Source organism: Carassius auratus, chromosome 29 (assembly GCF_003368295.1).
Source record: "Carassius auratus strain Wakin chromosome 29, ASM336829v1, whole genome shotgun sequence".
NCBI lineage: Eukaryota > Metazoa > Chordata > Actinopteri > Cypriniformes > Cyprinidae > Carassius > Carassius auratus.
In genome coordinates, this window is record NC_039271.1 from 23185604 (window position 1) to 23196814 (window position 11211).

The 11211-nt window shown below is 37.8% G+C and overlaps 1 protein-coding gene across 1 annotated transcript; it reads left to right on the forward strand.

The window, feature by feature from the left end:
- The first annotated feature begins 527 nt into the window (after window positions 1-527).
- On the forward strand, window positions 528-10536 carry LOC113048403 (gastrula zinc finger protein XlCGF57.1). Its single transcript, XM_026210194.1, has 2 exons — window positions 528-1094; window positions 6741-10536. The coding sequence occupies exons 1-2, from the start codon at window positions 923-925 to the stop codon at window positions 8078-8080; spliced, it is 1512 nt and encodes a 503-aa protein (XP_026065979.1). The 5' UTR covers window positions 528-922; the 3' UTR covers window positions 8081-10536.
- Window positions 10537-11211: the final 675 nt, after the last annotated feature.

The window sequence follows — 11211 nt, forward strand, 5'->3', positions numbered from 1 at the left end:
AAAGTCGGAAGAACTGACAGGCATGTGTGAAAAAGAGTAACGTAACTTTAGTAAAGTGTGGATCAAGTCTTACTCAAGACGCGCTATCTGTTTCGATCAATTCGTCCAATTTGGCGAACTGGCTCAAAAAAGAACCGGTTCAAAACATCGATTTGTTCACGAACCGGTGTAGCAGTCGATTCTGTTCCCCTCGGAATGTCTGTTCCCCTTTACGCAAACATACTACAATTCTTGCGTAGTTGCCGAGTTACTATACGTACGATCAGAACTAGCAATGCGCAAGAAGCGTGACTGGATGTACGGCAAGTCAAATAGTTCAAAATACCGTCCTAAATCTTCAACTTGAAAATAAATTTAAGACGAGAGGTTTTTCAACTTGAAATGTAAAAACATAAGACAAAAATAACGAAACAACTGCAAGATGAATAATACTAAAAAAAGAACATAAATGGGAGTGTGAGAATCATTTTACTATGCTGCAGTGTAGTGAATGTTGCCAAATCCGCGGAATTTAGGCTACGTTGGGAAAATGTTTGATTAACTATTTGGTTGGGTTTATTACACGGACCTGGCAACCCGAGGGGAAACAGACATTCCGAGGGGAACAGAATCGACTGCTACACCGGGTCATGACTAGAGCAAAGCGCATCCAAGAGGAAAGATTCATCTCATTATGCTCCCCATATTCTGAATACGTTTATTGTAAACATTTGTAACGCTAGTGTTGAGAATTTCTGTCTAAGCAGCTCATTTGAAGCTATTAACTTTCTCTGACTGACTCTTTCTCCAATGCACAGAAGACTGAACAACGGAGCTGATTAGGATTTTATTAAAATTTTTCTGTTAATTCTTCCCATCTTAATCGGGACAAAGTGTCCAAACACAGGAAACTTCTACTGAAGCAACTGAGATCTACTGAAAGATGGCTTTTATTAAAGAGGAGAGTGAAGATGTGAAGATTGAAGAAACTTTCAGAGTCAAACAAGAAGACGCTGAGGAACAAACAAAGATGATGTTTATTAAAGAGGAGAGTAAAGATATGAATACTGAAGAAACATTCAGAGTCAAACAAGAAGACGCTGAGGAACAAACAGGTTGGTTTTAATTCTCAAAGCTGGAGCCAGTCATTTGATCCTTATTAATATGAATGATATTTTTCAGAAGTTATATGAGAATTCTAATTGTTTGACATGGAGTCAGTGCCTCATGTAACATTGCTTAAATTTCCAAACATGCTGAAATATAGAGAGTTATAAATTTTGGTTCAGGCTGGATAAAACTGATACAGTGCAGAGCTTATGCTGGATTTCTCAGCAAGGAGTATTTGCTTCCTAACAGAAGACAATCAAAAACAGTAATATCTACCACTTGACAATGCAACCGTATCAAACAAAATCTATTTTTTCCTCCATATTGCATAAAGAAAACCAAAGGGTAAGTGAATAACTACTCATTTGCAGTCTAAACCCCCCGCCCTGACTCTTTAGTACAAATGTACTCAGCAATGCTTGTTTACTTGCATAAACCTCGCCCCCTCCAGACAGCAAAATTAATATATTTGAATGACTTTCGAACATTTACACATGTAGAATTTACCTGTGATATGTCAATTATTCACTGAGGAGAACATCTCAAATGCATTAAACCTATTCACTGTGTGCCACAGTGGATTGATTTGATCTATGATCGACATAAAGAGCTCCTTGAGAATAAACGCACATATCAAATTACCTTAATTTACTGAACCTGGGTCAAATTGGTGAGATAGCATGTACTTAAATGCCATTCATGGAACCGCTTTAGATTGTACTTAAATGTCATTCATGGAACCGCTTTAGATTGTAAGGCTATTTCAAGTCAGGTTTTGGACTTCAGTCCCAGCTTTTCTTAGCGAAATGCCACTCCATCTGAAAGCATGTGCTGGCGATTTACTACATATCACAGGAGTAGCTTTACTGACAAGATGCACATAAAAATCGCATTGAATGTTTTTCACAGCCCTACTTAGCCTCTTTTAACAAACAACCCTCTACATGGACACTTCTATTCTAACAGTATTTTGTAGAGAATTAGTTTTTGCCTTTTTTTTGCCTTTATTATTTCACCAAACTGTAGGGAAACCTAGCTTTGTATATTTTTTTGCTTTTTCCTATTGAGAGCGAGGAGTCACGTGCCGATTTGGGTTGATTTGGGAGGGGTCTCAGCCGGTCGGCCATGATGGTAGGACATGCTATCGGTTGCCAGGGGCAACGCCTTCAGAACTTCACAGGCGCGACTAAACATTCCAGAGGTCTTTAATTTTTGTGCATTTATTATGTCGGCGGAACGGAGATGGATCTACGAATACGAGAAAGAAATGAATTAAGTAAAGCAATGCAGAAAGATAAGGTGAAAGAAAGGGGACCTTACAGGAACAAGCTCACACCAAGCACAAAACAGCGGTATTTGGAGAAGCTCTCATCAAAACATGTTGGAAACGTTTGTGTAACATTGCATTGACCATCTCGTTACAATTTAGTGTTTACGAAACAGTCGCAGTTATTTAAGTTACTTTGTCAATTTGGTCAAGAAGTGTCTGCTAAATGCAATGTGTAATTACAACACGCTAAAACGTGTGTGAATAAACTTACTTGGGCGAGTAGTAACGCAGTTTTCATCCCCTGGAGGCTTGTAGATGGACCCAGCCACAGCAGACAGCCTCGTAACTTTCTAAAGACTTGTGGCTTTTAAACTCCTGAGACTGTGATATTGAGGGGAGGGGCTCTGTGCTATGACGACAACTCCTCATTCTCAATTGTTTCAAGCTCATATTGAACAGTAACCCCAAAACTAAGGTACCGTATGTTCCAGATTATAAGTCACACTCATGACGTATTTTTGGACTGATGCGATACTTAGGTGTGATTTTTATAGTCCGAAAAATACGGTATGTACTGAAATGTAACTTCTGTGTACCATTACACCCCTACTTTTTATTGTTTTTGGTACATATAACTTTTATAAATTAGTTTGACACCAAAATAACCTTAGAAAAGTAAACGCTCATTTATAAAATAATCAAACAATCACCAACAAATAATCAAATTATGAGAAATAAAACAAATACAACAAAACAAACACATGAATCAAATAAAGAGTGTTTTTCATGTAGGACTAAACAGTAGATTTTTCTGATACATAAATACTGATGTAAAATAATACTGCATAGACCTTACTTTACAAATATATTCAACCATTAGCGGTTACAGATAAATTGTTTTGATGTTCAAAACTTAAAACGATAAATACTGTTTTCAATTATTAAAAAAAATGAAAGGATAATTTAATCGAGAAAGTAAAACAGCCAAAATGTGGTAGTTAGTCTCTGCTAAGTACCTTTATACCACAAGAAAAGCTTGTAGTCCAATAAATTTCAAACATTATTAACCTCCTGAGACTTCTCTGAGACTATACATGCCACAAATTTAAAGGGTTAGTTCACCCAGATAGCAAAATTATGCCATTAATAACTTTACCCTAATGTTGTTCCAAACCCGTAAGACCTCCGTTTATTTTTGGAACACAGTTTAAGATATTTTAGATTTAGTCCGAGTAGTTCCATTGAAGTTGTGTGAACTGTATACTGTCCATGTCCAGAAAGGTAAGAAAAACATCATCAAAGTAGTCCATGTGACATCAGAGGGTCGGTTAGAATTTTTTGAAGCATCGAAAATACATTTTGGTCCAAAAATAGCAAAAAACTTCGACTTTATTCAGCATTGTCTTCTCTTCCGTGTCTGTTGAAAACAAAGCAGTTTGTGATAGCCGGTTCGCGAACGAATCATTCGATGTAACCAGATCTTTTTGAAACAGTTCACCAAATTGAACTGAATCGTTTTAATCTGTTCGCATCTCCAATATGCATTAATCCACAAATGACTTAAGCTGTTAACTTTTTTTAATGTGGCTGACACTTCCTCTGAGTTCAAACAAACCAATATCCCGGAGTAATTCATGTACTCAAACAGTACACCGACTGTGAACTGCTGTGAAGAGAAAACTGAAGATAACACATAAGTACTGAAGCACTGAATTAAGTTCTTTTTCACCTCTCTTTGAGCAGGAATGGTTTAAATTAATTTGAATGTGTAATTTGGCAAAGACGAAACATGTATAAATGATAAACATTCACTCTATGATGATTGAAATTTAAGTTAATTTGGGAATCACATGGATAAGGCCTGGTCAATAAGGATCACATATCAAGGATACAGGGCCCGGTTCCCCGCTAACGCTCACTCTTAGCGCGCTAAGAAGACTCGAAAGATATATCTTACCAAAGTTGTTTGTTCCTAAGTGTGTTCCCTGAAGTGTCCCTTAGGAAGCTTCTTAACACGCTGCCTCTTACGTCCCACGTTACAAGGGCGCTTTCCAGAGTGAGGGTGCTGAATTAGTTGGCATCGATTGCTCATGAATCGATTTTCCACTTCACGCGAAGGTGCATTACAGTGTTAGGAAAGACAACACGCAAATGAAACGTTCCTCAAATTATTCCAGTAACATTTATTTTAAAATAGTTTGTTATCAGTAAATGGACTATGAATTAAATTATCAAGTTGTCAGTAATATGTTCACACGATATTCACACGAATATGTTGTGACGGTTGGACGAACCGGGTATCCCTCGCTAATCTTTCACCCTCCTTATCCCGTTTTGCCACTTGTGTCACTTCTTGACATGGGTTTAACGACTTATAAAAATGATGTAATTCACTTTTATATTAATGGTAAGGTACTTTATAATCAGAATTGATTAGCAAGCAGCTGCAGTTACTTCTGTTTAATGCGGTATTGATTGCCATTGGTTAATGTTTTCAATAAAAAGCAACCTATCTACAATGAACAGATAGAGAGAGATACAGAATATGATGGGGAAGCAACGTAAAAAAAAGGTTTTGATTGATTTTTTGATTGATTGCCAATTTAAACGGTTTAATGACATTACGAAATAGCCTACGCCAGTGGTTCCCAACCTTTTTCAACTCGCGGCCCACACAACCAAACTCATGAGAGGTTAAGGAATAGGTTAAGAACTGCTTAGCGATAAGAAAGTTTTGGGGAACGGGGCCCAGATCTTTTAATGGTTTCTTTTATCCAGGTGGATATACGCAAAATCCAAGCACAATTTTACCTAGGAAACTCGTATTTACTGCAATTCTGATGCCATGTAAAAGCAGCATTAATATGGAACATGACTTAGATGTCCTAAATACGGGATGGTTCTGTATTACACTGCTCCAAACAATTAAGGCAACAACTAATCACAGTACATCACCAAGTCAGTTTAATTTTAGGGATATCAATCTGTCCAATTAGGAAGCATAGGTGATTTTGAATCAGGTGCCCTGGAGAAGCAACCGCTAGACAACACCCAAAAAAGGGAATGATTTTGCAGGTGTTGGCCACAGACCGTTGTTGACAATTATTCTTCCTGACTGATTTGTCTTTAGTTTTATGTTTTGTTTGGGTCCTTGTCACTTGTCTGTAGCATGATGCAGATCTTATATCCCAAAATGTTTGCTCGTGCAGTCCAGCTCCTCCAGGATAGCTGTCGCTATCTCCATATGTGCTGTTGCACGGATGTTTGATGTGTCTCCCAACACAGTTTCAAGAGCATGAATGAGATACCGAGAGATAGGCCGTTAACCAAGGAGATCTAGACAAGGAGGCAAAAGGGTAACAACCCAACAGCAGGACCGGTATCTGTTCCTTTGTGCAAGAAGGAACAGGAGGAGCACTGCTAGAGCCCTGCAAAATGATCTCCAGTAGGCTACTGGTGTGCATGTTTCTGACTAAATTGTCAGGGATAAACTGTCAAAAACATACTTAATAAGCGTGCCATGAGGGCTCAGCATCCTCTAGTGGGACCTTTGCTCACAGCTCAGCACTGTTACAGCTTGATTGGCTTTTGCCAGAGAACACCAAAGCAGGTTCACACTGAGCACATGTGACAAATTCTGGAGATGCATTGGCAATGTTATGCTGCATGCAGCATAGTCGTTCTAGCCCATGGTGCCTTTACTGCTGTTTGGTACTGCAATGAAACCCTCCGAGCCATTGTCAGACCATATGCTGGTGCAGTGGGTCCTGGTTTCCACCTGGTGCCTGATAGTGTTTGTCCTAGTGAGGCAAAAGTGTATGGACAGGCTTTAGATGACAAAGGTATTGATGCCATTTACTGGACCTCTCGTTCTCCAGACCTGAATCTATTTGAGAATCTCTGGGATATTGTCAGAGCATCCACAGCCGTCAAGTAGCACAACAGACTCTTCAGGATCTCACTGATGTCCTGATCCAGGTATTGGCCAGATATTGTGGAGAGTGCATATAGATGGGTATGTGGGGGCCATACACTCTACTGACTTCTATTATGTGTAGCTGTGATGAACTTCATGCAAGTTGGATCAGCTTGTAACTTAAGTTTTCACACCGAGGGCTGGATTCAAAATCAAAAACACCAGATCAGTGTGTTGATGATTTTGGTTTCCCTTAACTTATCACTTAATATTTATCCTTAAAAATTATAGAATGTTTATAAATAAAGGTTTTCAAATAATTTTTAGAATTGAAAATTGCAGTCATTGAGAATCAATATGTGATTTAAGTGTTCCCTTAATTTTTTTTGAGCAATGTGTATGGAACAATTGTAGTTTTGTGCCATTAAACCAGGATTAACTTGTATTTGTCTTCTTTCACCTTAGACCTGATGGCACTGAAAGAAGAGAGTCAAAACCTGAATGAAAACAAAGAGAAAAATCTGAGTGATGAGAAGCATCAGGATTTCATAACTGAAGAAAAATCTTTCAGTTGCACACAGTCAAAAACGATTTCCATTCGAAAAAAAGCTCAGAAAACAGGATCTGGGAAGTTCATCTGCAAACAGTGTGGAAAAAGTTTCATTCGAAAAGCATCTCTTAAAGTACATGAATTTATTCACACTGGAGAAAAGCCTTTCACCTGCCCTCAGTGTGGTAAGGGTTTTTCACAAAGATCAGCATTGTATCCCCACATGAGAACTCACACTGGAGAGAAGCCTTTCACATGCCAGCAATGTGGACAAAGCTTCACTGAAAGAGGACACCTTCAGGTTCACATGAGACTTCACACTGGAGAAAAGCCTTTCACCTGCCAACACTGTGGAAAAGGTTTCAGTCAAAATGAAACCCTTAAAACCCACATGAGCGTTCACACTGGAGAAAAGCCTTTCACCTGCCAACAGTGTGGGAAAGGTTATACTCTAAATAAAAACCTTCGAATCCACATGAGAATTCATTCTGGAGAGAAGCCTTTTCCCTGCCAACAGTGTGCAAAAAGTTTCACTGTAAAAGAAAATCTTAAAATACATGAAAGAATTCACACTGAAGAGAAGCCTTACATATGCTCTCAGTGTGGTAAGGGTTTTTCACAAAGATCAGCATTGTATCCCCACATGAGAACTCACACTGGAGAGAAGCCTTTCACATGCCAGCAATGTGGACAAAGTTTTACTTATAGCAGAATCTTTAAGGATCACCTGAGAATTCACACTGGAGAGAAGAAGCCTTTCAAATGCCAACAGTGTGGAAAAGGTTTCTCTCAAAAGAGCTACATTAAATACCACATGAGAGTTCACACTAGAGAGAAGAGCCTTCTCAGCTGCCACCAATGTGAGAGAAGTTTCCCTAATAATGGGAGTCTTACAGTCCACATGAAAACTCACAACAGAGAGAACGTGTTCACATGCCAGCAGTGTGGAAAAACGTTCTTTCGAAAATCTAATCTTAAAAGCCATATGAAAGTTCACACCGAAGAAAAACCTTTCATCTGCAATCAATGTGGAAAAAGTTTTAAACATAGTTCAGCATTTCATCAACACAGGCGTATTCACACTGGAGAGAAGCCTCACACCTGTCAACAGTGTGGAAAGAGTTTCATTGATAAAGGAAGCCTTACAGTTCACCTGAGAATTCACACTGGAGAGAAGCCTTTCACATGCACCCAGTGTGGGAAAAGTTTCTCTCGAAAGGTACACCTTAAATCCCACATGAGAATTCACACCTGAGAAAAGACACATCAGCCCTTCTCCGATGACTGTTTGTGTCATCAGTGTGGAGTGAGTTTCATAGATCGAAAACATTGTATGAATCATGTCTAATTGGAGAGAAGCCTTTCATGTGCCATCACTGTTCAATCACAGCAAACCTTAGGCTACATTTTACTCGACACCATGTGGTCAAAAATGTAAAAAAAAGTTTTACGTGTACACAACAACCTTTTCAAAATTATTCTCTGTCACCTTGTTAGAAATACAGGTTTTAAATGAATTTGAAAAAGCAAATGAATTTAATAACTTTTATAATCATTTTGAATTGACGGGAAATGGTAGCATTGATGAATGTAGAGATTTGCTTAGTTCAGTAATATGTGATTATACAAAGGATAGAATTATGGTGATAGACCTTAGTGCTGTTGCTAAAATCTTTAAAAGGCCACATGCCAAAAAGTCCAGTGGTCCAGATGGTTTTTCAGCTTTTTTACTTAAAACATTTGCTGATGAATTATCTCCAGCCTGGAGTCCACTATTTCAATGATCACTCGACACTGGAATTATTCCTACAATATATAAAAAAGCAGTCATTATCCCAGTTCCATATATATGTATAACTTTAGACCAGTGGCGTTAACATCCATGGTGATGAAATCCCTTTAACGTATTGTGACAGAAAAACTGAGAGAGAATGTACTGTATAAATTAGATCCTTATCAATTTGCGTACAAAGTAAATAGGAGTACAGAAGATGCTTTGAGTACAATGACGCACCTTATTTTAAAATACCTTGAAAGTCCTTTAGCTTATGTTAGAGTGTTGTTTATGGATCGGAGTTCAGCATTTATACTCTACTTCCAGATGTTGTGTTATCTAAGTTAAAACAGATGGAAGTGAACCCTTACATCGTCAAATGGTACTATGCATTTCTAACAAGACGACAACAGCAAGTGAAAATTTATTCAACTTTATCTGACATATTGGTCACAAATGTTGGAGCTCCTCAAGGCCGTGTAAGTTCTCCCATTCTCTTTACGTTATATACGAATGACTGCATGAATCGGTACATAAACAATTACATCATTAAATTTTCTGATGATACAACTATACTTAGTTTGCTGACAAGATGTCGGTATGTACAAATCAGAAATAGAAGGGGTTGTGCAGTGGTTTGAGGAACATAATTTGAGGTTGAATGTCAAAATAACTAAATGATCTTTGACCCAAGGTTGGTGGGTGATCATAGTCCAATTTTAATTAATGAGCAGGAAGTCGAGCAGGTAACATCATATAAGTATTTAGATATCATATAAGTATTTAGATATCTACTTTGATTTTCAGCTGCAATGGAGCTATGTGAACTATGTTTGTACAGGAACTAGTCAGCGCTTACATTTTTTGAGAAGGCTCAGGGTCTATGGGGTGGATAAAACTATCATGTTACTGTTTTACAGATCAGCCATTGAATCTATAATATGCTATGGTCTTAAAATATGGTTCGGTGATTTGACTGTTAAACTGAGGTCACAACTTCAGAATGTGGTCGAAGAGCTGGAGAAATAATGGGTATGTTGTCTCCACTTTCTCTTCAGGAAATTTTTTGAGAGGTCTGTTAAGAAGCAGAGTCTTAAAATTATTAGTGACCCTAGTCATATTCTCCATACGGAGTATGAGCTAATGCCCTCGGGCAGGAGATACAGAGTTCCAATCTGTAAGCTGAATAGATATAAATTCTCTCTAATTCCATTATCTGTCAAAGTATTGAATAAGTGATTGAAATTGTTTATGTGGGTGAGAGTGATGTGATGGGTAACATGTAATATTAGTGTATTATTAGGATTGTGTGGGAATTATGTTTTGGAATGGTTTATTATTACTATTATTGTGTATATATGTAAAGTGGATGTATACATGTATTTTTTTTTTTAAGTGTGTTTTGACCTGCTCTCCCAGTTGCCTATGATTAATTTCTCCTAAGGGAGACAATAAAAGAGAACTAACTAACTTGTAAACATTACCTGTAGAGAAGTGACTATTGTTTTTTTTGTGATGCGTCTCTGCTCTTGGTTGTAATATTGAAGTAAATCCACACTTTGCTGAAGAAGCATTAGCAAACTCTTGAGCAGCAACAACAGTTCCATGTACTCTGCCATTGTTGAATATGTTTGTTTGCGCTTGCCTTTAAAATTGACACACTGTGCATGTCTACATACCTAACAAGTGCTATGCACGTGCAAGACATCACCGTTTTTAGAGATTTTGGTTTTGGGTGTTTACACAGAAACGAAAACGCTGCCATTTTCAAAAACGTGCACTTTGAAACCTGTTTTCAAAGATATGCGTTTTCAGTCCCCAAAGTGTTGTTGTCGTGTAAATGAACTGCTGGAGGCGCAGTTGCACTGTTAGTGCTCTAACTACTAGGATATTGCCATCAACATCACAAGTAATTTGTCTTAATGTATTCAATAAAAAAATAGATTATTATTGTAATCAGACTTGTTTTATTGTGTTACATTAAAGGGGACTTATTTTCACTGTAAAAAGTTGGATTCTGTTGCTAAACATGGCCAACGTTTAAAAAAATTTGTTGGATGTATTTCTATCAGAAAGACTCAGAGAGAAAGTAAACGTTTACATGGAATTTATTCTGTAAATTGTTAACAGATGGTGGTGAGTGAGTTACAATTATTAGTGAATAGTTGTATAAAAGTAATTTTGGCGTATTCCCCATCATTTGTCCAAATCCCGGGGATTCAGGTTTAGCTGATCCTGCCTGAAGAGCCTACCCCCAAAAAGAAGTGTGAATTGATACCCATCAGTTGAGGTTTTTCTTGATTGGATATCCTAAAATGGAGTCAAATGATTAGCATTACATTTGATGAAGAGGTTTAATAAAAACCACAGTAGGTCGGGTTACAAACATAAAGAGCATAACAACAGGTAATGAAGTGAATATAAATAATCTTGGGCTTTACTCCCACAAATGCTTGAAAGACTCTACCGACAAAACTCCATCCAATCATTGGAATCCAATGAGTGAACCCCCAAAAGAAAATAAACCATGACACATGACACGTAATACTCAGAAAGCAATTGGACACGGAGTTAAGATTGATAAATAAACCTTGTGGAACAATTCCCCTGCA